The 27,904-nt window shown below is 43.8% G+C and overlaps 1 protein-coding gene across 1 annotated transcript in view; it reads right to left on the reverse strand.

The window, feature by feature from the left end:
* The window catches only part of COP1 (COP1 E3 ubiquitin ligase), a 1,660,397-nt gene that overhangs the window by 1,191,942 nt on the left and 440,551 nt on the right, over positions 1-27,904 (reverse strand). Inside the window, exon 9 of the mRNA XM_044085965.1 lies at positions 8,911-8,968. Within this exon, the coding sequence (XP_043941900.1) occupies positions 8,911-8,968 (58 nt within the window). The remainder of the gene's footprint in view (positions 1-8,910; positions 8,969-27,904) is intronic.

Raw genomic sequence — 27,904 nt, forward strand, 5'->3', positions numbered from 1 at the left:
TGAAAGAAAGTGCATCCACTTTCCAGGCCTGTGGATGATAGATCCTTGAGCAAAATTTTTTCAGCTGGTAATTTCTGTGGGTAGCAAAGAGATCTATGTCTGGTTGTCCCCATGCCTGAATTATCTTTGCGAAAACTTGAGGATGCAACCTCCATTCGTGTGGATCTGTCATATTTCTGCTTAGTTTGTCTGCCAGCGTGTTTTCCTTCCCTGGCAGGAATTGTGCTTGAAGTTGGATTTGCAATTCCAGAGCCGTGTTCCAAAGGGACATGGCTAGTCTGCACAGGTGGTATGAATGAGTCCCTCCCTGTTTGTTTATGTACCACATCACTGTGGTGTTGTCTGTCCTTATCAATAGCTGGCCTGGATGCAGTAGGTCTTTGAAGGCCATAATAGCATTTTGTACTGCTAGCATTTCCTTTTGATTGATGTGTAGGTGCTTCTCTTTTTGGGACCATTTGCCCTGAATGCACTGATCTGTCATGTGCGCCCCCCCCCCCCCCAGGTGTAGTCCGAGGCGTCTGTTGTGATGATTTGATTTGCGTGAGGCATGCAGAAGGGGAGCCCTATGTTTCTTTGGCATGCTTGAGCCCACCACAGAAATTCCTTTTGAAGACATGGAATGACTGGTATAATTGTTTCCAAACTGTGGCTGTGTTGAGACCATAAGTTTTTTAGGTACCATTGAAGTTTCTTCATATGCAGCTTTGCACATGGGATCAGCAGGATGCAAGATGCCATGAACCCCAGAGCCTGCAGGACTTTCCTTGCAGTCAGCCTGGTGAAGGTTGCCATTTTGCTGAAGTATTGAGAAAGTTGCCCTTGCTTTTCTGGCGTGAGGTAGGCCATCTGGGTGTTTGTATTCAAGCTGGCACCCAGGAAAATTATTGTTTGAGAGGGTATTAGTTTTGATTTCTTTTTGTTGACTGTGTATCCCAGAAAGTTCAACAATTTTATTACAAATGCCAGGTGTTTCAGAAGTATGTGCTTGCTGTCCACTTGGATCAGGCAGTCGTCCAGATATGGGTATATTTGTATCCCTTGAAGTCTGCAGAAGGCAATTACTGACGCCAGGCATTTCGTGAACACTCTGGGCGCAGTAGATAAGCCAAAGGGCAATGCAGAGAATTGATAATGGGTTGAACCTGCAAGAAATCTGAGGTATCTTCTGCAATCTTGTCTGATAGGGACATGCAGGTATGCCTCCTTGAGGTCCAATGTTACCAGCCAAGACTCCTTGCCCAGCATGGGAAGAAGCTGTTGTAATGTGAGCATCTTGAATTTTGGTACGAGTAAGTATGTGTTTAGGATGGATAGGTCCAAAATAGGTCTCCAATCTTTGTCCTTCCTTGGTACCAGGAATAGTCTGGAATAAAAACCTTGACCCTGTTCTTGTGCAGGTACCTCTTGAATAGCTTTCATGTCCATGAGATCTGAAATTTGTTTTTGTGCCTCTGCTCTTTGATTGTGTGGCAGGTTTGGCATGCCTCTCATTTTTGGAAGGATGTGAAAGTGGAATCTGTAGCCTCTGTCTATAATGTCCAGGATCCATTTGTTTTTTGTGACAATATGCCAATTTTTTGAAAATAGTGCCAGTTTCCCGCCTAAAGGTGCTGCCATTTGAGCCTTGCTTGGCATGCAAAGGGGAAAGTCATTGGTTCTGCTTTCTGAATGGCTGTGAACTATCCTCACTACCTCTTTGGGTAGGTGCTTGCCATTGTCTGCCTCTAAATGATCCTTGAGATTGTCCTCTACCCCTCGGGCGCCTGTATCTACCTCTTTGGGGTCTGTCCGTGGCTGGAAAGGACCAATTTTTGAAGGCCAATTTCTACTGAAACGTGGAGGTTGTACCTGTAGGAAATCTTTCACTGTTTGCATTGATTTTGCCTTTTCCTCCATTTTCTTTAATACCTCCTCAGCTTTAACACCAAACAATACATCTTTTTGCAGAGTAATTTAGCTTTGACATGATCTGGTAAGGTTTGCTCTTTAAGCCAAGCATGTCTACGTATGACTGATCCTGTAACAGCAGCTCTACATGAGGCTTCTAAAGCATCAAAACCACATTGCAAGGTATGTTTACCTACTTGCTCTGCACTATGTATCAAATCCTGCAACTCCTTCAAGTCTGGTTGTTCAGGTTGTGACATTTTGCTTCTCAACTGTGATAACAGAAACTGTTGGTACTTTAACATATGGAACTGGCAGTTTAATGCCCTCATGGATAAGGTGGCCGAGGTATATACCTTTTTCCCCCACCTTTCTAAAGCTCTGGAATCCCTCTCTGAAGGTAATGGATTTTTAGCAGTGGAGGCCTTAATTCCCTTGGGGCCCTGTGAGATAGTTTCTGGGTCAGCCGCATGGCTTTTGTATAGGAATTGGTGTGAGTCAGGAACCCGGTAATACCGGTCAGGCTTGACTGGAGCTGGAGGCAAAGAATCTGGGTTGAGGCAGGACTCCGAATACACATCATCAAGGATATCTAAGACAGGAGATATAGCCAGAGGCCTGTGCTGAGGGAGCAAGAGAAAATCCCTAAGCCTTTTCTTGGAGTCTGAGTACTCTTGGCCTTCCCAAAGGAAGTGTTCCCTCAAGGTATGCAAGGTTTCCCCAAAAGAGTACTCCTCGGGGGGGGGGGGGACGGAAGGAATGGACTCCTCTGCATCAGAATCTTCAAAAGGGGAGTATGAAAGTTCCTGGTCATCAGAATGTTCTGAAATAATGGAGGCCTGGTCCGAGGAGGGGGATTCTTCCTCCACTCTGGGCCTTTTTTCCGGGGGGGGGGGGGGTTGGGAACCCCTGACAAGAGTAATTAAGTCCTCAGCCATTTTGAGCATCTGCTTTTTAGGCATGGGGCCTTGAGAAGGGCCCTGTGGGGTTTGTTTTTTAGAATGCATGGCTGTCTTAGACTTAGTGAAAGCCTTGATGGAAAAAGAAGAGGAAGGCCTGAAGACACCTTGAGAGGAGGCAGACCTGTCTAAACTCTGAGTTTCACCGCCAAGAGTGGCTTCGGTATCTGTAGTCGGGGTGTGGGCCGAAGAGCCTGCGACCTCGGGTACAGAAGACACCGCCAATGAAGTGTCGTCGGTAGTCAGGGGCTGCGTAGGCGCCTCGCTGAGAACCGGACCACCTGTAGTCGGCTTTGGCGTGGTGTCGGTAGAGGCCGCGGACCTCGTGTGTCGGTCCTTATCTTTGCGTTTTTTAGTTAAAACTGGAGTCGGAGTATCCGACGACATTATGTAGTTAAATTTTTTGCCAAAAAAGTGCTGGGCGAACTCCTCCCGACGCTTAATGGTGCGTTTGTTGAATGTAGCACAAAAAAGACAGGCCGAGACGTCGTGGTCTGGGCCTAAGCAAGGAATGCAGAGGGAATGAAAATCCTTATGTGGTATTTGCTTCCCACATGAAATGCAATTATTAACTTTGTCTGACATCGGTCTGAGGCAAGAAAAGTTTCCCCAATGGGGTACTTAGCTTTAAAGAAGACTTCAGTTGGAGATATTCGTAATCTCAGGAGCTGGCCGACCGGCACTTGCGAACTGCTTCTGTTTCAGGCACCGCGCGGCAAGAAAGACTGAAGAAAATGGCGTTGGCTGGTTCTTTTATACCCCTGTCGCACTGACGTCAGGGAAGAAGCGACGACAACCAACGCCAGACCTAGACTTTGGAATTCGGCTGACCGAGGACCCGCCTGTCGGCACAGAACCCATCTGTTATGACTGCAGCTGTATGCACGATGAACATCTGCGTCTGCTTCAGGCTCCTCGGCAAGAAAGACTGATGTAATGGCGTCGGCTGCCTGTTTTTATACCCCTGATGACCTGACGTCAGTCCTGGAGCGACAGCATCTGACGCAGAAATACTAAGTCTCTGGTATTCGGGCCGACTGAGGGCTACCTGCAGGCAGATAACCCAAGTGTGATGACTGCAACAGTGAAACACGAAGATCAGCAGCATGGTATCCAGGTCTGAGGAGGTCACTGTTCCACAGTACTCTGCTCTCATCATATCAGTCAATTGAGTACAATGCACTCTTCGGCATGTACTCGACCAGGCACTTGAGAAACAGCTTCTGAGACCACAGAGGTTCCTCATAAAAACAATACATGGAGTAAACAACAAGTCCTGTACAGGCCATCTCAAAGCCCTATGCCTGTACTTGTTCTTCTACAGAGTACTGCACAGCAATTTATGCCTACACACTGATGGATCTGTCACACATCTGCAAAACAAACAGCATCAGAAATAATCATTCTAAGGTGCTAAACCTCATCTGTGACATAAACAGGACATATTGGAAAGATAAGTATGCGCCTCAAAGATTACTTTTTCTCTGGGATAGGCTTCCCATCCATGTCAAGCAAAGCTCATCCCTAACCCTATTAATATGTAAATTGGACCAATGAATGGAAAAATAGGAAAATGGCCCCTGGTTTGGCACCCAAGTCCCTAATGGACTGGGGTAGCCTGTGAATACAATGTGCACAAACACAATGCGTACAAACCTATACTGTAACCATAAAATTACTTGGGGGTATTGACACGTCAACAATACTTTGGTAAATTTGGGGTAAGCTTGGCTAGGCTTAAAATGACTCTTGGGTCAATACCCTAACAGCCACCTATAAACATATTTGTCTTTATAAAATGTATATTTCTAGCAAAAATAATTTATAACTGTTGCTATGTTGTAGTCATTTACAGTATGCAATGACAAGCTGTCACTGTAACAAAATACTTCACTGCAGGTACCCAGGGATGTTTCCATTACTGTATACACACGCATCTCCTAGGATCTTTGAATGTGTTGACCAATGTACAACTATTAAATGATAACTAAAAACTGAACTTAAATAATGTTCCCATATACACAAAAGACTGCAATGATTCAAATATAGTGTGAAAGCAGCTAAGGTGGGTCTAGCACACAAGAATAGTTTTAAATGTTAGGTAAAACCCAAGAAAAATTCCCAAGGTCTAAACAAATTGGAAAAGTCCTTAAAACAAACTAAACCCTGCTAGTTTTAGGAATAGATGTCTGCCTCTGGCAGTCCTTTAAACTGCTTACCCTTTCAAGGAAGGTATTGTACCAGCAGAGGCATCCATGGTGAGTCTATTGTATATGAATTTTTTAAATGTTAGGTGAAACACAAAAAAACTCCCCAAGTTCTAAATGACTTAGGAGAGTTCTTAAAGCAAAACTGTGAGTCCAGCTGAGTTCAGAAATAAGGGTATGCAGATTTCTGCCTTTGGCAAACCTTTAGAAAGGTATGTCCACTCAGGGAGGCATACCTCTCAACTATCCCGAATTCTGCCTAACATCCCCTATTTTGCCTCATATTACTACACTGTTTCTTATAACGTTTACTTTCTGGTAAATCACTGAGGATTATAGTCATTACAGTTTCATACTTCTTAATACATATTGAAGCAAAACAGTATAGTTGGTTAGATAATTTATCATAACTGCAGATGTTCGAAAAGATCAGTTTTGCAGTACCAAATCTTCGGGATTCCAGCACGAATAAGAGTTTTTCCCAAACCACCAGCAGGCGGACACTCTATGATGTCAGTGATACAAAGATTCATCAGCTGAGACCATCGTCCAGTCTTTATCTAAGGTATCAAATGTCAGATTATCCTCAGAAGGAACACAACCTGCTCTACTGACCATATTGACACCCAGAGTCTCAGATCTATACAAGCAGGGAGGGAGATAATGACTAGACAGAATACCCCTAACCCCACAGCAAATGAGAAGAGGGGTAGGAGGGTGGGGAAAAACATTGAAACATTGCTCTACTGAAGCATCTGCAATTAAGGTAAGTTATCTGCACAACTGAACTACGTGCAGCACAGTGAATGTTGTAGAACTAAGTCTTGGCCGGATTCCCAAAGCTTGCTTATTTATTTATTTATTTATTTATTTTAATTTAATTTAATTTATTTACTTACTTATTTACTTAGGATGTTAAAGAGCTCTAAGCTGGGGATACCAGGCACTGCAGGACAGCAGAGATGTACCCAGCTCTAGCTCTGGGTATGGCACTAAAGTGTTAGTGTTTACTGAATGTGTATAGAGAAGACCAAAAGGCTGCTTTGTACAATGCTTTATGTAGAAATCTTTCAAAAATGTGGTAGTTACAACTTTTGTTCTTGTTGAATAAACTCTGCCAGGAATATGCGAGAGTAACAAGAAGTGATAGACCTTGCAAAATGGATTGTAGTTGTGTTTACACACTGATCTTCTGTGTTTACACCTTCTGCAAAAGTCACCAATAACTGGACAGATCAGTTTGGGAATGTCTTTCTTCTTAAGTAGTATCTTAGTTGTCTGTGTACATCTAAAGAGTGATGTATTCCCTTTTTCTGTGGATTAGGAAAAAATACAGGGAAAGCAGCTTGGTTTAAGAAGACATCTGATGACACCCTGGCGAAGGAAGAGGGGATGATTTCTCAACGTAACTCTGTCCCTACGAAAATTATTAAAGGGCTCTTTGCATACTGGAGCTTGCAGCTCAGACAAGCACTTGGCTGAGGTGACAGCCAGAAGCAGGGTTGTTTTCCATGTAAGCAACTTGAGGTGTGCTGAGGCTACTGGGTCAAAGGATTTTTTTTCAGCACATAAAAATTTAAGTCCCAAGAGGGTGCAAGCTTATGTCTGGGTTGGATAAGATGTAAGACCACATTTAAAAATCATTTTGCATTTTGTATGGCAATGAGCATAAACCAGATGGGACATGGAAAGGCAATGCAGGCAGTACAGCAAAACATGCGCTTTTACACTAGAATAAGACCATCTTTTTTGTAGGGGTGTGAGAGGTATTCCAACACCTGTTTCAATGTTGCTTGGTTGGGTAGAATATAGTTAACCTTGCACCAGACAAAAACCCTTTTCCATTTTGCTGTGTATGTTTTCTTAGTACTCTTTTTTTTTTTTTTTTTCCTAGTTGTATTTAGTACAGATAACAGGTTCTCTGAAAAAGATTGCCTGGATAGAATCAGTAATCAACCATCCAAGCTGTCATGACACACCTCCTGTTCTGGTTTAGGGTTCCATGAGGAAGGGACTGTCATGATTTTCGTTCACTTTTAGGAAGGAGACCTCTCTGCAGTTTGCCACTGAAAATGGTCCCCCTTAAGGACTAAGGTATCCCAAATGTCAGGTGATCCATCCAGAATTCTGGAACTAACATGTTTGCATTATCAGTATCTCATTCCAGGCAGAAACATCTGTGAGAAACAATCTAAGTCACCCTCCTCATCTTCTGCAGTATTTCTACTCCACCTTTAAAAAGGATGAGGGGTAGTACACCTGCTTCATTTAGGATATCTGCCAATGTTGATGATTCGGTATACCTTCTCTGTATTTAATGAGATGTTTTCTCTATAGATAGTGTGGAGTAGTCTTCACTGGAAAAGTCCACCTTGTGCTCAGGCCAGACTGGTATGCTTGAGTCGACTAACATTTCAGCCTCTGGGGGCAGACTGGCTGAACAAGCAATACCTTAGTAATGTCCTCAGATCAAAAAGGTCTTGAGACACTAACAGATTTCTCAGGACTGGAGCTACACTTCTGACAAGAGGTGTCTTGAGCAACTGCTGTCAGATGTCACTGACAAACAATGAATGAACATTTTTTAGCTCCTCGTCATTTAAATGCACAAGAATGACATCTCTATTAGCTGTGACACTTCTGGGCCTAAAGCATTAGCAGATAACACAAGGCAATGGCTTAGTCAAAGTCCTAAAACAATAAGCATGCTTGTTGTGTCCATCTTTAAAGTTAATGTTTTACAGGTGCACACACACACTGACTGGCCTGTATTCCAGGACCTCAGAATAGCCACAACCAAATGCCAGCAGATAACCCATACCTCTCAACTGCACATATTTTCACTGAATGTCCAGATTTTTGCCTCACATATTTTGTCCATTTTTTCATAAAATTGTAGTTTGCTGGCAAATCATTAAAGATTGAAGTACAAAAATAATGACAGACATGTGAGTTTCAGACTTCAAAGCCTTCCGAAAATGCATTCTAATGTAAAACCTATGATTCCATCAACTTTCTAAGTTTGTAAGAGCACTATTTAAAAATTGTTCCTATTTTTCTAGCTTTGTCCCCCCATTATTGATGGCTTTGTCCAGATTTCTTGCTCTAAGAAGTTGAGATGTATGCAGATAACTGAATTACAATCAAGAAAAATACAGCAACTAATACAAAAGTATTTCTACAAAATAAAACAAAGAAATCCCTCAAGGGGTACTTGCCTGCTCTTATACTTCTAGACTGCTCAATGGACTGTAATAAATGTCTGTACAATACCACATGGCAAGAAAACACTAAGGATGGCCAACCATATGTCCTCCTTTATACCAAGGCTTGGAGACATCAGGTCGGCATAGGAAGATGGAGAAGTGATCCAAAACACGGTTCGAATGCAGGGCTCTGCCTGTGGCAGAGACCCCTAAAGTTATGAGTGCAGCACAGACTTCCACAAAAAATATCCTAGTCTCTCAGTGGTTTATCTACTCCCATATGTAAATATTTAAGCAGTCAATCCCAGTCTTTGAACGGTTTCATTTTACTGTTCAGGGAAAAAAATGGACCCATCAATCTTCCTTTGGAGTGATCTGAAAAATCCAGCTAAGGAGGGAGGAATGGAATTTTATACATTTAAATCATTAGTGCGATACAACTTCAGTGTGTCATATGCCCATTTATCAATATGCAGACATGATATACACATAGCACAGATGTGAAATCACTCACATCTGACAAATTTTTATGTAGTACAATATTTCTGACAAATGACCATGAACAAAGAAATGAAATGCAAATAAAATTTGAGCCAAAACCATCTATTAGCATAATCAAAGAAATTCCTGCCTTGCATATTTCCTCACCTGTGAGCTGCCACTGAATCCAGGAGGCTGAATGTATTCTGTGGAGTCTATAATACTACTGAAAAACAAAAATGGGATACATTAAATGTATACACAAATTTTTCTGCAAGGATTTCTAACAAAAGCAGACTGTGAATGTAAAGAATCTCATAATGTAAACGCAAGTTTTTTTTCCAAAGAAAAATAATGTACTCCAAAAGCAGTACTACTAATTGTTCCACCCAAGTGTAATTGTGTATCCCAGTCTACTGTTTGATGCTTAGATATTATAGACTTTGAAAACTACACTAGTAAGAAACAAGTTTAAATAAAATGCATATGCATTCTGCATTACTCCCCAGTGTTCAGTTCATGCTGTTACAATGCAAGGATGCTGAAATTGCTTTTATCCAGTTTCGCCACACACCTGTAGTTCAAAACATAATCTTTCCCAAAAGACTTAAAAAATAATACGTACTCATCACATCAGCTGAGCTGTGAAGGTACCACCCCTCTTTGGTGGGTCTATGATTTGGATGTCCTCTCCTGCAAAAATACTTCAATATGGCTACTTTTCTCTGAAAACTCCTGCCTAGGAGTTGGGGCATGAACATCATCTGCCAGGACATACAATGATGTCACACAATGCACTAGGACAATGTGCCCATGGTATTCTCCCACAAGTTCACCCTCATCCATTGAGGAAGCACAGCAATTCAAGAAAACATTGACAATCTGAGGATCAATGTTGCACAAAGACCCATGCAGTCACATGTGGATGACTGCTAAGGTAACAGAACCCACAATTAAAGACTTCCATCACAGATGATGTTTTGTTGGCTTGGATCCTGTCCCAAAGGTAGCCAAAATGGTGGAAGTGAAGATGCTTCATAATGTCAAGGTGAAGCGTCCTAATCTGTTCCACAAGGTTAATCATTCTAGTCCTGTTATGGTCCACCAGGACAGCAAGCACTTTCAGCCCAGCATTGTTGTACATTTGGCACAACGTGTCGAAAATGGGGTTGTTCTGTTCCACGTTGTTGAGGAATTTGTACACCCTTAGTCCTTGGGGTACTAGTTCCTTGAAAATGCATAGTAGTTGTCGTACTCTGTGCTTTTGTATACAGTTGCTAACTTTTTCAGTTTATGGATGAGGTGTTTACAGGCTCCTGTGGAGGTTTCGCCGATGTCCTTCTCATATCTTGTGGTCAGCCCACAGAGGTTGGAAAATGCCCTTATTTCTTGGAAGGGACCGGTGTGTGATAGGGGCCAATAATTCCTCAAGTTGGTTCACTTCCGAGAAATAGTGTCCTTGGGGATTCCCGGTTTCTTGCTCAATGAGGTCTGCATTCATGTTCTGATTAGTGACCTGAATTCCTGAAGCTTGGATGCCCTTCAAAAAGATCCGTGCCTTCTCTACAAAATTCTCTAACATTCGGATAGCCTGGGTGAGGTCCTCTGGGATGCCGTGTGTGGTCAGGTTCATCAGTTCCTGGGTGAGGTACCCCTGTCTTGTTTGCATAGTCGGACTGAATATGTCCTGGCTGGAGCTTATTTTTGCAGATTGCATCATTTCTTCCATTTTCATTGCTAACTGTTCTTAAACTTCGTAACACCACAACTGCAAAAATATAAAGAACTATTCAAAAACTTAAGAAACGTCTGCTATTTTGGAAGGAATAGAGATGCTAGGCTATTCTCGGTGTTTTGGCCAGTCTTTTATTCATTTAATTAAATAACATTTCGTGAGCTTTCGTTCATTGTAAAGTTTTCAGTCAAACTTCATCAGAAAACAACATAAAATGAACCTAGGCATACTATTTAACTGGTGTGGCAAGCGGGGGATGGGTTAAGGACACTGGAAATGCTCAGGTTTTCATTTAGTCCTGGGGGTGCGTCTGTTCGCAATTGTATATGCCATTTTAACTCTAACAGTAGGTTGTCTGTGTTTCAAAGGGGGTCGGTAATCCCTAGAGGATCTGTGACTTTTTCAACTGCTGACAACTGGAATCCGGACAACTGGGAGCGGGTCCTACTATGCCTGGTTAGCACACTGCAAGGGTCTCGCTTCCTGATGGCTCCCACATGTTTTTCTATCCGTATCCTAAGTAGTCTTGTGGTTTTTGCAATGTATTATGCTATACTGAGAGCATACTGCTATGTAAACCACATTGGGGGGTCTCACAGTTTAAATGGTCTTTTATGTGAATAACCACCTGTGGGGTGGTGAGACGTACCTTGGAGGTTTGAATGACAAAAATCACACCAGCGCCATTTCCCACATTGGTATATGCCTGGGGGTGCGTTGAGGGTGTATGCCTGCAGCCTCTTTTCTGATTTGAAAGTGGCATTGAGAGACCCTCTTTTTGTAGCAAAATTTTGGCTGCTTCCAAGGATTAGGGCAAGCTCTGGGTGCTCTGCTATGAGTGCCCAGTTTTTAACGAGGATGCCTTTGATGCTGGTGGCGTCTACAGAGATGGGCAAGGGAAACCTTGGGGTGTTGTCCTCTGGTGCCCAGGCTTTAGGGTGTAATCAGTGTTTAAGGATAGGCGGGTAAAGGACTTCTCTCCCTGTGATTACCACTCCCATGACTCTGGACACTAGATCCTCTGCGTAGTGCTTTTCCAGGAAGTCCCTGAGGCACTGGCATTCGAGGTGGAAATCTTCCTCACTAACAATTCTGTTTAGCCATATGTACTGCTACCCTCACAATGTTCCATTTCATAAAGGCAAGGTGCTGGCTGTGGAAATCAAGGTAGTTATTTTGGAAAGTGCTCTTTGTATGAAGGGTGGATTTGAAGGTCTTGGACTTGGGACCCTTCCTCTCCCTGAACCTGTTAACTGTAAGAACCGGATGCTGGGTTTAGTCTCCTGAAGGAAGGTTTCCAAGCTCTGAGCTGGTGCCTTTCCACAAAAATAGGATGTCATCAATAAAGCATCTATACAGACTAACTTTCTTGAATCCTTACATTTGAGTGAAGGTGTCATCCTCCCATGCGCTATGGATGAAATTTGCATATGCTGGGGCCATTGCTCACTGAAGGGAAAACACAGATGTGATGCCCCACCACTGGTACAGTAATCAAGGAGCCTCAATCCTCACCACTGGCAACATTGGGGGATGTACACACTGAGAGGATGACAAATGCACACACAGTAAAGTGCAATTTCCCTTAAGAGCACACAGAGACCACAGTCAGTCTGAGGCTGGTTTGTCCCTCTTTCATCAGATCCCCAATAAGACTGCCCACTGGCACAGCTATAGGGTTGCGATCTCAGCTGAGTGGCCAAACCAAGACTTTCAGCACCCTTTCTGTCCAACCAGTGCTTCATGTCACTACCCAGGTCGCATATCACTGCCCAAGTTGCGCACACATGCTCTCTTTGAGGTTTGATTTTATGTACACACACACACACACACCTACACCTAGGAAAGGTGGGCACAGGTTTACTAGCTATGCCCCCTTCTGCCCAGACTATAAAGTAGTTTTCACTGCCACTAGCTACTACTTATCAGCTATTTTAAGGCCCTTAACAAAGGGTAGCCAATCCTACTGTGTAATGTTACTATTAATCCAAATGGTAGTTTGACCAAGAGCAAGGCTATTAAGAGTGACCTGCAGTGTCACCAAGCAGATATGCAAGGACTCTAAGAGCTTAAGTATCTCTAGACAGACCAGCCACAATTGAAAGTTTTAAATAAATTTAATAATAAATAAGAGGAAAATACTCAGTAAATCATCACAATAACTTCAGAGTTCAAAATCACAGGAAATATTTAAAAGAACATTGCAGGACAGTCTCAAATAAATACAGAAAACATCTAAGCTATACTTCACTATATTCTTAACTGTATCTAAGAGAAATTACTGTACCCTAGTTAACTAACTTACAGAGCAAGTCACGACAGATGTGATGAGTGGGTTTTCCCAGCTGATGCTGCCAGGCCAAAGACAAAATACAAAAGGCAGTCTCTCTCTCTCTCTCTCTCTCGGAGACTTTTTAAATTAATATCAAATATTACTGCTGGGGTAGCTGGCAGCATGACATCACTTTGTGTCATATGAAACAAAGGGAAACCACAAAGCCTTCTTTCTTCAGTTACGTCAGGAACCTCCATGGAACCTCCTTGGCAAAGTCCAGGTTTTTTCTTAATTAGTACTTAACAGTATCACTTACACTGATCCTGCTGACTTGGCCAACTTGCTAGCAGATAGGTTCAGCACCAACTTGCTAGCAGATAGGTTCAGCGCAAACTTCACCCCCTGTCCCCCCAAAGGCCCTTTTGACATCCTGGATACTTGTTCTGCACATCACATCTCCACTGGTCAAGTTGTTAAAGGGCCTATCCAAGGTAAAGAACATGGCTTCCATGGGTCCTGAGAGCATCCCAGGTTGTATTCTGCACCATCTGCAGCAAGAACTAGCTATGCCATTCAGCACCCTATTCAACCAAAGCCTAATTACAGGCTTCATTCCAGCAGAGTGGAGAATTGCCATTATCATGTTCTTGCACAAAGGTGGTGGCACTACTGACCCTGGAAACTATCACCCCATTAGCCTGACAAGTCTGATCTGTAAAGCCATGGAATGCATTATTAGAAATCTCATAAAAAAGGACATAGGCAATCTCCAAGCACTTGACCTCACCCAGTTTGGATTCATCAAGGGCAGATCATGCCTGCTAAACCGGTTTAACTTCTTTATGACTGTCACCAAGGTCCTGGATAAGGGAAACTCAGTACATACAGCTTACCTTGACTTGGTCAAGACCTTTGACACAATCCTGCATTGGGGCATCATCGAAAAGCTAACACAACTTGGAGTAAATCCCTATCTCATCAAGTGGGTGGCTAACTGGCTCAACGACAGGACTCTAGGTCAAACTAGGTACCCCCACCTCCGACAGCAGACCTGTCACTAGTGGACCTCCCCAAGGATCTGTCCTGAGACCCCTACTGTTTGGCATCTACTTCTCAGAGGTCCAGGTAATGACAAAAGGCCTGTGGCTGACCACATTTGTGGACAACTGTAAGTTGGGTGCTGTCATTGACTCCCCAAATGATGTTAACATACAGCAAGAGGGTTTCACAGTAACTAATGACTGGTGCCAAAGTCATTGCCTCAAGCTAAATGCAAAAAAATGTATCATACGATTCAGCAGAAGCATGGCCCCCACTGATTACCACATCAATGGCAACCCCCTAAACACAAACCTGTGGTGAGAGACCTAGGTAATCAGGGTGATAATCTCATATTCAACCATCATGTAGCAGCAGTGGTCAGAAAAGCCTTTTACTTGGTTCATCTCACAAGTAAAGGGACTGCATCCAGAAGAGGATATTACCTCTTTATACTCCTCCCTCATTAGACCAATAATTAAGTACAAATCCCAGCTTGGTGTGCACCTCTCCAAACATCTGCACCAACTGGAAAGGCCACAAAAATACCTCATAAAGAGACTCCATGGCCTCCAACACCTGTCCTATGCAGACAGGCTCAAATCACTATCACTCTACTCGGTATCATACAGATTGCTCAGAGGTGATCTGTGTCTAAGCTACAAGGCAATCTTGAACCCTGCCCTACTAGAGATGATCAATATCCATAAATCTAACTCCTTGCGCATTACCAGCTCAAAAGGCCTGAATCTAACATGCAACATCAATAAAACCTGCTGGAGAGACAGGTCTGTCTCTCAGTGACTGCCCCATCTCTGAAACAGAATTCCCATACACATCAAACAGAGTACCTCACTCTCTCTTCAAGCACAACCTTGATGAATGGATGGGAAAAGTACAGTTTTGTACCTACCATAAATGTAGATGTTCGAGTGCTAATACAGCTGCAGTAATCACAGATGGGTTTTCAGCCGTCAGGCGGTCCCTCGGTCGGCCGAATTCCAAAGTCTTGGTCCGGCGTCGGTTGTTGTCACTTACTCTTCTGACGTCAGGAAGGCCAGAGTATATAAGACACAGCCGACGCCATGTTCTTCCGTCTTTCTTGCCCCAGATGTCAGGTGCCCCCAAAAGGAAGGCAATACATAAATAAAGCTAATCCACAAATGCAAGCAAATAAAACATAGCAGGATAACCCAGTCAGGAGGTATGAGGAGGTTTTTAGGCCCCATGGCCTTACCAAGAGGGGAAGGAGGGAGGGAAACCTGTACTGCAGCTGTATTAGCACTCGAACATCTACATTTATGGTAGGTACAAAACTGTACTATGTTCATCGTGCATACAGCTGCAGTAATCACAGATGGGTAGAGTCCCAAAGCTATGCATAGGGTGGTAGGTACTATGAGGAACTGGGTTGAGCCAGAATGCCCTGCAAAACAGCAGTGGCAAAGCCTGCTCTTGTTCTGGAATATAAGGGCAGATGGTAGTGTTTTGTGAAGGTATGTACAGAACTCCAAGTGGCTGCCTCCAAGATATCCTTAGTAGGCACACCACTGAGGAAGGCTGTAGAGGTGGCTGTGGCCCTGGTAGAGTGAGATCTGATACCAGTAGGGACAGGTTTCCCATGATAGGAGTAACAAAAACGTATGCAGTGGCCAATCCACTTGGAAATGGTCTGTTTGGTAACTGGTTTCCCTGGAGCCCCTACGGCATAGGACACAAAAAGTTGGTCTGATTTCCTGAAGGACTTTGTTCTGTCCAAATAGTAATGTAGCTGCCTATGGATGTCTAAAGAGTGAAGCAGCCTTTCCCCTTTGTTTTGAGGGTTAGGATAAAAGGTAGGAAGGTGTATGGCTTGGTTTAAGGCTACCCTAGAGACCACTTTAGGCATAAAAGATGGGTTTGTACGAAGGGAAACCCTGTCCTGATGGAAGATGAGGAAGGGCTGCACTGCCATGAGGGCCTGTAGTTCAGAAACCCTACGAGCTGAAGTGATGGCCAGAAGGAAAGCTGTTTTCCAGCACAAATATTGTAGATCTGTTGAAGCAGCAGGTTCAAAGGGAGGCAATGTTAATTTTTCTAGTATGTAATTAAGGTCCCAGGCTGGTATTGGTTGTTTCCTTGGAGGTCTTATATTCTTAGCCCCTCTGAGGAACTGCCGTAAGAGTGGGTGTGAAAATAAAGGAGGATCCGTGTTGAATTCTGCAGAAATGGCTGAGGCGTGTATTTTGATTGAAGAAAATGAAAGTCCACTGCTCAGTAGTTCAGCTAGGTAATGTAAAACCTGAGGCAAGTTCAATTTTCTAGGGTCCTGTCCTCTTTTCTCATTCCAACAGCAAAACCGCTTCCATTTTGCGGAGTAAGTTTTTCTAGTAGATGGTCTTCTGGCCTCCAAAATGACATCCTGCACCTCCTTGGAGAGTAGAGTTTGATGTGGTGTTAAGGAATTTTCCATGCAGCGAGGTTGAGTGTTTTCAGCTGGCTGTGAAGGGTTTTGTAGTTGTTCTGCGTCAGCAGAAGAGGCATTAGAGGCAGGGACCAGGGAGGAGTATGTTAGGCTCCTCAGGAGTGGATACCAGTGTTGCCTTGGCCAGTCTGGAGCAATCAGTATCACCCTCGGTTTGTCTGTTCTTGCTTTCAAAAGCACCTTGGGCAGAAGAGGCAGAGGTGGGAATGCATAAACTGTCCATGTTGTCCAACTGAATGAAAGGGCGTCCACTTTCCAGGCCTTTGGATGGAAGGTCCTTGAACAAAACCTTTTCAATTGATGGTTTCTGTGGGAGGCAAAAAGATCTATATCTGGCCTCCCCCACGCTTGGACTATCTCCGTAAACACCTGTGGATGTAGCTTCCATTCGTGTGGATCTGTCATATTTCTGCTCAGAGTGTCTGCCAGTGTGTTTTCCATCCCTGGCAAGTACTGTGCTTGAAGTTCGATTTGTCTTTCCAGAGCCAAGTTCCAAAGAGTCATGGCTAGTCTGCACAAGGGGTATGAGTGAGTTCCTCCTTGTTTGTTTATGTACCACATTACTGTGGTGTTGTCTGTTCTTATGAGCAATTGTCCTGGATGCAGGAAGTCCTTGAAAGCTGTAATTGCATTTATTACTGCCAGCATTTCTTTTTGATTGATGTGAAGGTGCTTTTCCTTTTGGGACCATCTGCCCTGAATGCACCTGTCCGTCATGTGCGCCCCCCAGGCATAATCTGAGGCATCTGTGGTTATGACTTGTTTTGCTTGAGGCTTGCAGAATGGGAGGCCTGTGTTTACTTGACATGCTTGGGCCCACCATAGGAATTCCTTTTGTAGACAGGGAATTATTGGAATAATTGCTTCCAAGCTGTGACTGTTGAGACCACAGATTTTTTAGGTACCATTGAAGTTTCCTCATATGCAGCTTTGCACACGGGATTAGAAGAATGCAAGATGCCATGAATCCCAGAGCCTGCAGGATTTTCCTTGCAGTAAGCCTGGTACTTTTTGCTAGTATTTTGAAGTACTGAGATAATTGCCCTTGTTTTTCTGGCGTAAGGTATGCCATCTGGGTGTTTGTGTCCAAGCTGGCACCCAGGAAGGTTATTTTCTGAGAAGGTGTTAGCTTTGATTTCTCCTTGTTGATGGTGTATCCCAGAGAAAGCAGTAACCATGTCACATATGCCAGATGTTCCAGTAGTATATGTTTGCTGTCCGCTTGGATCAGGCAGTCGTCCAGATAAGGGTAAATTTGTATCCCTTGAAGTCTGCAATAGGCAATCACTGATGCCAGGCACTTGGTGAATACTCTGGGCGCAGTAGATAAGCCAAAGGGCAATGCAGAGAATTGATAGTGGATTGAACCTGCAAGAAATCTGAGGTATCTTCTGCAGCTTTGTCTGATTGGGACATGCAGGTATGCCTCCTTGAGGTCCAATGTTACCAGCCAAAATGTGAGCATCTTGAATTATGGTACGAGTAGAAATGTGTTTAGGATGGATAAGTCCAGAATGGGTCTCCAGTCGGTTCCTTTTCTTGGTACCAGGAAAAGTCTTGAATAAAAACCTTGACCTTGTTGGTGCGTAGGTACCTTTTGTATAGCCCTCATGTTTAGGAGCTTTGAAATTTGCACTTGTGCCTCTACCCTTTGATTTTGTGGTAGGTTTGGCATGCCTCTCATTTTTGGAAGAGTGTGAAATTGAAATTTGTAGCCTCTGTTTATAATGTCCAGTATCCATTTGTCTGTTGTGACAATATGCCAATTGCTTGCAAATAATGCTAGTTTCCCTCCCAAAGGTGCAGCCAGCTGAGACTTGCTTGGCATGGAAATGAGGGAGTCATTGAGTTTGCTTCCTGTATTGTTGTGCACTGTCTTCACTACCTCTTGGTGCTGAAGATTGCCACTGTGCCTCTATATGACCCTTGTGATTGCCCTCTGCCCCTTCCGCGTCTATCTGCCTCTTTGGGGCTTGTCAGTGGCTGGAAAGGACCAGTTTTTTGATGGCCAATTCCTGCTAAATCGTGGTGGCTGGACCTGTAAGAAAGCTTTGACAGTTTGCATAGATTTGGCTTTCTCTTCCATTTTTCGTAATATATCCTCAGCATTAGTACCAAAAAGAACATCCTTTTGTAAAGGTGCATCAAGAAGTTTTGCTTTCACATGATCAGGCAGATTTTGTTCCCTAAGCCAGGCATGTCTGCGAATGACTGATCCTGTAACAGCCGCTCTACTGGAGGCCTCTAGGGCATCATAACCACATTGTAAAGTGTGTTTACCCACTTGTTCTGCACTATGCATCATATCCTGTAACTCTTTTAAATCTGGTTGTTCAGGTTGAGACATTTTGTTTTTTAATTGTGATAACAGGAACTGTTGATATTTAATCATATGAAACTGGCAGTTTAAGGCCCTCATGGCTAGGGTGGCCGAGGTATAAACCTTCTGACCCCACCTTTCTAGAGATCTAGATTCCCTTTCTGCAGGAAGTGGATTCTTGGCAGTGGAGGCCTTTATTCCCTTAGGGCCTTGTGAAATGGTTTCAGGGTCAGCATTATGGCCTTTTGAAGAGAAATTGGTGAGAACTGGGTACTCTAATATCTATCAGGCTTAACTGGTGCAGGAGGCAGTGAATCAGGATTAAAACAAGCCTCCGAAAAGACATCATCCAGTACCTCCAAAACAGGGGGAATAGCCAGAGGTCTGTGCTGAGGTAACCAAAGAAATTCCCTAAGTCTTTTCTTGGAGTCTGAAAAGTCTTGGCCTTCCCAATGGAAGTGTTCCCTCAAGGTGTGCAAGGTTTCCCCAAAAGAAAAATCCTCAGGGGGGGATACAGAAGGGATAGACTGCTCTGCATCCGAATCCTCAAAAGGGGAATAAGAGTGTTCCTCAGCATCAGAATGCTCTGATAAAATGGATCCCTGATCAGAAGAGGGGGATTCTTCCTCCACTCTGGGTCTCTTGTCAGGAGGGGGCTGAGAACCTCTGATAAGAGTTATTAGATCCTCAGCCATTTTAAGCATCTGTTTCTTAGGCATGGGTCCAGGAGATGGGCCTTGAGCAGCAGGCCTAGTGTGATGCCTGGCTGCTTTGGATTTAGTAAAGGCCTTAATAGAAAAAGAGGATGAAGGCCTAAATACACCATGGGTGGATGTAGATCTGTCCACATTAGTAGGCTCGGCATAAGCTGGGGCTTCGGTTGTAGTCTGGGAAAGGGCCGATGACCCAGCGGTCTCGGGTACAGAAGACACCGCCGAAGGAGTGTCGTCGGTAGTCAGGGACTGCAAAGGCGTCTCACTGAGAACCGGACCACGTGGAGCCTGTTTCGGCGTGGTGTCGGTGGAGACAGCGGGCCTCGCATGTCGGTCCTTTTCCTTGCGTTTTTTTGATAAAATGGTAGTCGGAGTGTCCGACGACATTTTATAGTCAAAAGCTTTACCAAAAAAGTCTGCTACAGCAGGAACCAGACAAGGAAACGTAGCTAGAACAGCAACTCGCAGCTCGCTAAAACACAGTTCGTAATGTAACGTGTAATACTCCACTCATATAAACTCCACAGCACTGAATACACTTGGTTAGATGTTAAACCACCAAGCATAGATATATTCCAAAACGCTGCACAAAAATCAATGAAATATCCACAAAAAAGAAGATAAAGCGAATTCTTTTATTGTAACCTGAAAAACAACTGCCAATACCACTAGTTTAGCGCTTTCATCTGCACCATCGCAGACTTCATCAGAACTAGTGTATACATAAAATCAGTCAGTTTAAAAACACAATTTGGCGCCAAAGTTTGCTTCTTCTTTTAAAGAGACAGGCTTTAAATTCATCATCCCAATTACACATATAAATCTAAATCTAATGGTCTGCATTATGAATGACATAAAGCCAACTAAAAATGTGAAAAATGGTAACTACATATAAAAGCATATAAAGCTAATAAGAAAAATAATAAGAGAATCAAGTAATGGTAATACATATAAGTGTACATATACCTAACATACACAGTTGCTGTTCTAGCTACGTTTCCTTGGCTGGTTCCTGCTGTAGCTGAGTATTTTTCCAGGTTGGCTCTTTTGAACATTTTTTGATTGGTTTACCAAAAAAGTGTTGGGCGAACTCTGCCCGACGCTTGATAGTGCGTTTATTGAAAGTAGCGCAAAAGCGACAGCCCGAGACGTCGTGGTCTGGGCCCAAACAAGGTATGCAAAGGGAATGGAAATCCTGATGCGGTATTTGCTTCCCACAAGAAATACAATTATTAACTTTTTCTGACATCCGTCTGAGGCAAGAAAAGATTCCCCAATGGGGTACTTAGCTTTAATGAAGACTTCGGTTCCAAATATTTTCGTAATTCAGGAGCTGGCCGACCGGCACTTGCGAACTGCTTCTGCTTCGGGCACCGCGCGGCAAAAAAGACTGAAGAACATGGCGTCGGCTGTGTCTTATATACTCTGGCCTTCCTGACGTCAGAAGAGTAAGCGACAACAACCGACGCCGGACCAAGACTTTGGAATTCGGCCGACCGAGGGACCGCCTGACGGCTGAAAACCCATCTGTGATTACTGCAGCTGTATGCACGATGAACATCCACACTTGTGTCCCTCACTGACAGGGGCGACAAGTGCTGACTGAGGTTTCTTTCTGGGGATAAACTCTTGGCTAAGTTTGTAAGGCCCATTACCCTAGTAACCTCCTATGATCTTAAATCCAAGGAATATTAAATACCGCAATTTCAACTTGTAGAAGGACGCAGTGTCAGAATTAGGAAACAAACTCTCAACCATATGAACAGAATGTGAAAAAGTCATTCTAGTACCTTAAATTATCAATTAAAAACTGCAAACACTTGGCTCTGTGGTGCAGAAGGACAAAGCCATAAATGTGACCCAGGCAACAAGGATTCTGTGGCCCCGGCACTGGGAGGAGAAAGAATGGTAGGGAGGGAGATGAACAAATGGGTGCCATCTGCGTACCTCTCCCAGGGGGAGGGATGAAGGTTAGTGTGCAGAAAGCACATGCGACTTCTCTAGAGGAGACCAGGCAAGCCACTGCCCACGTTAAAGGACGAGTGGAAGGGCTTCATGTTGATAAGCCTACTTTAAAGAAGTGAGGAAGGGCCACAACAGTCAGCCTATTGCACCCCCCTTTTCCTTCATGAGCCAAGCATATGCAAGGAGATGAAGGGCATGAAAAATCTGAACCACCCACAATGGCCTCTTATGGTCAACCCTTGAACCCACTCCCCATGGATGGGAAATTAATGGGCTTACTGGCCAGCAGGGGGCTGACATCAGGCACATAAGATCCATCCATCCACAATCCCTTTTTCCCATTTTTGCGCATGGGGTCAGGATGTCACTTCAACAGTGACAATCATCTAGAGCTGAGGTTTACACCACCAGGTGGCTAGCCCTTGCCACTGTAATTTATCCACACCAATGGCCAATTTAAAGTGCCCAACTCAGCCACTGCATGCCTTTGGAATGTGGAAGGAAACTGGAGCACCTAGAGGAAGCCCATGTAAACATAGGGAGGACATGCTGGCACCTCAGCTGAGAATCGAACCAGGAAACCTCTTGCTGTGAAGCAACAATGCTATCTGCTGCACCACTGTGCCGCAAGATGTGCGTGCAAAAAGATAACTTGGCACAGTACCTAAAGTGCCTGAAGATCACAGCTAAATTATCTCATAAAAACTGCAAAATGCACTTTAAAGGAAAGTGATGGCAAAGGCATTCAGAATCAGTTTAATTTCCAAGTCTTTTGGGATTTTAATACCATAACAGGAATGGACACCATTTCGAAATCAAAGTATGATTAAAGTTCATAAAATTAGTACTATTTCAGTCTCTGACATTAGCCAAGTGTTCTTCGCAACACCCGCAATGTTCCCAGAAGTGACTCCAGCTACAATTAATACAGTTTTATATATATATATATATATATATATATATATATATATATATATATATATATCAGTAGCATATCTAAATACAAAGAATAGTTGTGTAAAATCTTACCATAACCATAGATGTCCTTCTCTTCCATGTTGCAGTATTATTCTTACTGGTGGATTTTCCGCCTCAGGCGACCCGTACGCCGGCTCCTATACAAAAGCTTCAGCTTGGCTGTTGCAGCTGAGTGGGACGTCACACATAGGGCCATAAACTAGTTTCCTTAAATGTGATGTCTGCATGCACAGACCTCAGAAAGTACAGTCGTGTACACTTCCCATAAATGTAGATGTTCGAGTGTATTCACTGTTGCAGTCACCACTTTTGGGTTATCTGCTTGCAGTAGCCCTCAGTCGGCCTGATTAACAAAGTCTTGGGTCCACCGTCGGTTGCTGTCCCTTCTTCCCGACTTCAGGTCATCAGGGGTATAAAACATGCAGTTGATACCATTACATCAGTTTTTCTTGCCCCAGATGTCAGGTGCCCCTTTAATGGGAAGCAATTAAATCTATAAATATACAAGGTAATAGTTCCAACAAAAAAGCAAATACACCAAAAAGCTTTTGAAAATAGCAAAGGAAAGTAGAGATATATCCAAAATAAGAAGGTGGCTGGAGGGAGGGTAACTAGGACTGAAACAGTGAATACACTCGAACATCTTAAGTGTACACAACTGTACTATGTTCTTAGTGTTTCACTGTTGCAGTCATCACTTTTGGGTAGATTCCCAAAGCTAAGGAAGGGAGGAGGAATTTAAATAGAATTAGGACCAGCTAAAAGGCCCTGCAAGACTGCAGTGGTAAAGCCAGCTCTGGATTTAGAGAAAATTGGCAGATGGTAATGCTTGGTGAAAGTGTGTACAGAACTCCAGGTAGCAGCCTCTAGGATGTCCCTGGTAGGGACGCCTCTGAAAAAGGCTGCAGAGGTAGATGCAGCCCTGGTAAGAGTGGGGTCTGATCCCCTGTGGGATAGGTTTTCCATGATGTTTATAGCAGAAATGAATGCAATGGCCTATCCATTTGGAAATGGTTTGCATTGAAATAGCCTTCACCTCTGCCCCTGCAGCAAATGCCATCAGCAGTTGATCAGATTTCCTTTAAGGTTTAGTTCTGTCCAAGTAGAATCTAAGTTGTCTGTGCATGTCTAAGGAGTGCAGAATCCATTCCCCTCTGTTCTGTGGATTAGGAAAGAAGGTTGGCAAATGTATGGACTGATTAAGGGCCACACTGGATACCACCGTGGGCATGAAGGAGGGGTTGGTTCTGAGAGACATCATGTCCGCATGAAAGATGATGAAAGGCTCCACTGCCATGAGGGCCTGTAATTCAGGTACCCTTCTTGCTGAAGTTATTGCTAAAAGCTGTTTTCCAAGAAAGGAATTTTAAGTCCGCAGTGGCAGCAGGCTCGAAAGAAGGAAGGGTGAGCTTTTCCAATACAAAGTTGAGGTCCCAGGCTGGAGTTGGAGCTCTCCTGGGTGGTTGTAGATTTTTGGCCCTCTGAGGAACTGCTTAAGCAGTGGATGAGAGAAGAGGGGTGGTTCTGTGTTATGAGCTGAGATGGCTGAGGTGTGAATTTTGATGGAGGAGAAAGACAGGCCCTTATGAAGTATCTCAGTTAAGTATTGTAAAATCTGAGCTAAATTGGGCACTGTTGTGTTTATCCTTTGAGATTGGTTCCAGGCACAGAATCTTTTCCATTTTTCAGCGTAAGACTTTCTAGTACTTTCTAGTACTAGGCCTCCTTGCCTCTAAAATGAGATCCATCACTGGATTACTGAGGGATGGTAAAGGAGAAATTATGTAATTAGCCAGGCTGCTAGATTCAGTGTTTGAAGTTGAGGGTGCAGAATTTGGTTCTCCTGCTGAGACAATAGAGTAGAGTCTGAGGCAGGTGCCATGGGGCCAACAGTGACACACTGCGCAAGAGGGGGTACCAGTGTTGGCGTGGTGCAATCAAAATCGTCCTTGGTTTGTCTTGTTTGATCTTTAGTAGCACTTTAGAGAGCAGAGGAGGAAAGGCATAAACTGAAAGGTTTTTCCAGCTTGTTTGTGGGGAGTCCTTGTGCAAAATTTGTCCAACTGATAGTTTTGGGGGGAGGTAAACAGGTCTATATCTGGGCTCCCCCATTTGCTTGTCAACATGTTGAAAATCCTTGGCTCCAGTTTCCACTCGTGTGGGTCCATGAGGTTTCTACTTAGTTCATCTGCCAGTGTATTAAGTTTTCCTGGCAGGAAGTGTTCCTGTAGATGTACTTGATAGCTCTGGGCTGTGTTTCACAATGCCATGGCTAGTCTGCAGAGGGGGTAAGAATGCGTACCCCCCTGCCTGTTTATGTACTACATAACAGTGGTGTTGTCCATCTATCATTAATTGTCCTGGAAGAATGTGGTCCTTGAAGGCTGTCAGAGCATTCAGTACAGCTAACATTTCTTTTTGATTGATATGCAGGTGCATTTGACTTGGGTTACATTTGCACTGAATGCAGTTCCCTGCCAAATGAGCCCCCCATGCATAATCTGATGCGTCTGTTGTTAGGGTTTGGGTGGCAGGGGGTGTTGAGAATGGTAGCCCCTTGTTTAGGTGGCACGCCTCTGCCCACCAAAGAAATTCCAGGCGTAGGCAAGGTATGATAGGAATCATTGTTTCCAGATCCTGAGAATGTTGACACCATAGGCTTTTCAGGTACCATTGTAGTTTCCTCATACGCAGTCTTGCATATGGAATTAGAAGTATGCAGGAGGCCATGAACCCGAAGGCTTGCAATATTTGCCTTGCAGATAACAGGGTTTTCGTGGCCACTAGTTTGAAGTAGGTGGTCAGATGAATTTGTTTCTCTGGCATGAGGAAAGCCATCTGGGAAGTTGTATTTAAGCTTGCTCCCAGGAATATAATTTGTTGACAGGGTACCAGGTGTGATTTCTTTCTGTTTATAGTGTACCCCAGACAAGTTAGCACTCTTTGTACAAAAGACAGATGATTCAAAAGTATGTCCTGGCTTTCTGCCTCAATTAGACAATCGTCCAGGTATGGGTATATTTGAATATTTCTTTGCCAGCAAAATGCAATGACTGAGGCTAGGCACTTTATGAATACCCTGGGCGCAGTAGATAAGCCAAAGGGCAGTGCAGAGAACTGATAGTGACCGAAGCCTGCTTTGAAGCGTAGATATCTTCTGCAAGATTCCCCGATTGGGATGTGTAGGTATGCTTCCTTTAAGTTGAGTGTTGCCATCCAGGCATCTTTTCCTAGCATGGGAAGCAACTGGTAAAGAGTCAGCATCTTGAATTTTGGAACCACCAAAAAGGTGTTTAGAGTAGACAGGCCGAGGATAGAGCACCATAAATTGTCTTTTCTGGGTACCAGGAAAAGTCTGGAGTAGAAACCTTGTCCTTTTTCCTCTTCTGGTACAGTTTGAATAGACTTTACATTTAAAAGAGAGAGTACTTGCTTCTGAGCCTCTGCCCGCAGATTTGGGGGTAGATCTGGCCAACTGTTGGGCATTGGCAAAGTGTGAAAGTGAAATCTGTATCCCTGGGACACTATATGTAAAACCCATTTGTCCTGGGTAATAAGTTCCCAGTTTTTGGCCTGCAGACCAATCTTTCCTCCTAAAGGAGCAGTCAGTTGAGAAGTGTTTGGAAGTTTTAAAAGCAAGTCATTGAGACAGTTTTCCATAGGGGGAGTCTTGCTACTCCCATATTTAGAGGCAGAAGCACCCCACTGCTTAGTCTTCTGCGTACCCTGGGACTGAAACCTGGGGTTGCTGCTGGGTCTGGGTTTGGATTGAGAAGACCTGGAAGGAGTAGGGAAGGACCAATTCTTAGAGGGCCAATGCCTACTAAATCTTGGCGGCTGAACTTGTAAGAAATCTTTAACAGTTTGCATAGATTTAGCTTTATCTTCCATCTTTTTAAGAACTTCCTCAGCTTTATTGCCAAACAGGCGGTCCTGATTTAAGGGAGCATCCAACAGTTTAGCTTTAACATGATCAGGCAAAGATTGCTCCTTAAGCCAAGCATGCCTTCTGAGTACAGACCCAGAGACAGCAGTCCTGCAAGAGGCCTCTAAAGAATCAAACCCACATTGCAAAGTACGTTTTCCAACCTGTTCAGCAGAATGCATCAAATCCTGTAAATCCTTATTTTCAGCGTAGTCAGGAATCAACATCATTTTCTGTTTAAGCAATCCAATATGTTGTTGATACTTTAACATATGAAACTGACAGTTTAAGGCCCTAATGGCCAAAGTTGCAGAAGTGTAAACCTTCTTACCCCATCTATCCAGCGCCCTGGAATCTCTGTCAGAAGGGGTAGGACTTTTTGGCAGCAGAAGCCTTAATGCCCTTGGGTCCTAGTCTCTGGATCCGCAATAGGATTTTTAAAAAGGAACCTGTGAGAATCAGGAACCCTGTAATATCTGTCAGGTTTTCTGGGAGCAGGAGTCAAAGAATCAGGGGCCAAATTAGATTCTGAAAAGGCATCATCTACAATGTCTAGTACAGGAGGTACAGCTAAAGGCCTATGTTGAGGCAGGAGTAGGAAGTCCCTAAGCCTCTTTTTAGAGTCAGAGAAATCTTGGCTTTCCCAGTGGAAATGTTCCCTTAAGAGTGTGCAAGGTTTCACCAAAAGAGAAATCCTCTGGAGAAGCAGAGGGAATAGAGTCCTCTGCATCAGAATCCTCATAAGTAGATAAGGGTAAATCCAGATTATCAGAAGAATCAGAATAATCAGAATCCTGGTCAGAAGATTCATAAACAAATTCAGTCCTAGGTCTCTTAGAAGAGGAGGGTTGGCTTCCCCTGATTAAAGTTATAAGGTCTTCAGCCATTCTTATCATTTGTTTTTTAGGTTGTCGGTTTTCTAGGCAAGGTTCAAGGTTTAGGCCTTAAAGAAGGAGGAGGCATTGGTTTAACATACAAGTCCATATGCCTGAATACACCCTCAGAAGCTGGTGCCTGCACAGCAGCTGTGGACCCATCCAAGGTAGAGACATCCGCAGGTTCCACAGTTGAAGCATGTCACAGCATACCGGACTCTTAATGGGTCTCAGTAGAGGCCTGCGAGTCAGAAGTAGCAGGTTATCAAGGGCTGCGAAAGCTCCTCACTTAGTACTGGCGAACTGGCGACTGGCTTAGGAGAAGCGTTGTCGGCAGTTTTGGACCTAGGCGGCCTCTGTCTGTCTTTATCTTTGCACTTTTTAGGAATACCGGTAGTCGGATGGCTTACCGAAGACATTTCTGGATAATTGAACAGAGAACTTAAAATTTAGAGGCAAAAATATACCGACAACTGACAGTGCGCTGATTAAATAAGGCACAAAACTGACAGCAAGGTACGTCGTGGTCAGGGCCTAGGCAAGGAATACAGTACGAATGAAAATCTGAGAGGTATTTTCTTTCCACAAGTAATGCAATTATTAACTTTTACTGACATCGGAAGGAGCAAGAAAAAGTTTCCCCAATGGGGTACTTAGCTTTAGTTGAAGACTTCCGTTCTGAAACTCGAAAACGAAAATTTCAGGAGTCGGCCGACTGGCACTTGCGAACTGCTTCTGCTTCAGGCACCACAGGGCAAGAAAGACTGATGTAATGGCGTCGGCTGCATGTTTTATACCCCTGACGACCTGACGTCATGGAAGAAGGGACAGCAACCGATGCAGGACCAAAGATTTTGTTAATCAGGCCGACTGA

The sequence above is a fragment of the Protopterus annectens genome, chromosome 10.part0 (genome assembly GCF_019279795.1).
Source record: "Protopterus annectens isolate FY-2018-M chromosome 10.part0, PAN1.0, whole genome shotgun sequence".
Taxonomy (NCBI): domain Eukaryota; kingdom Metazoa; phylum Chordata; order Ceratodontiformes; family Protopteridae; genus Protopterus; species Protopterus annectens.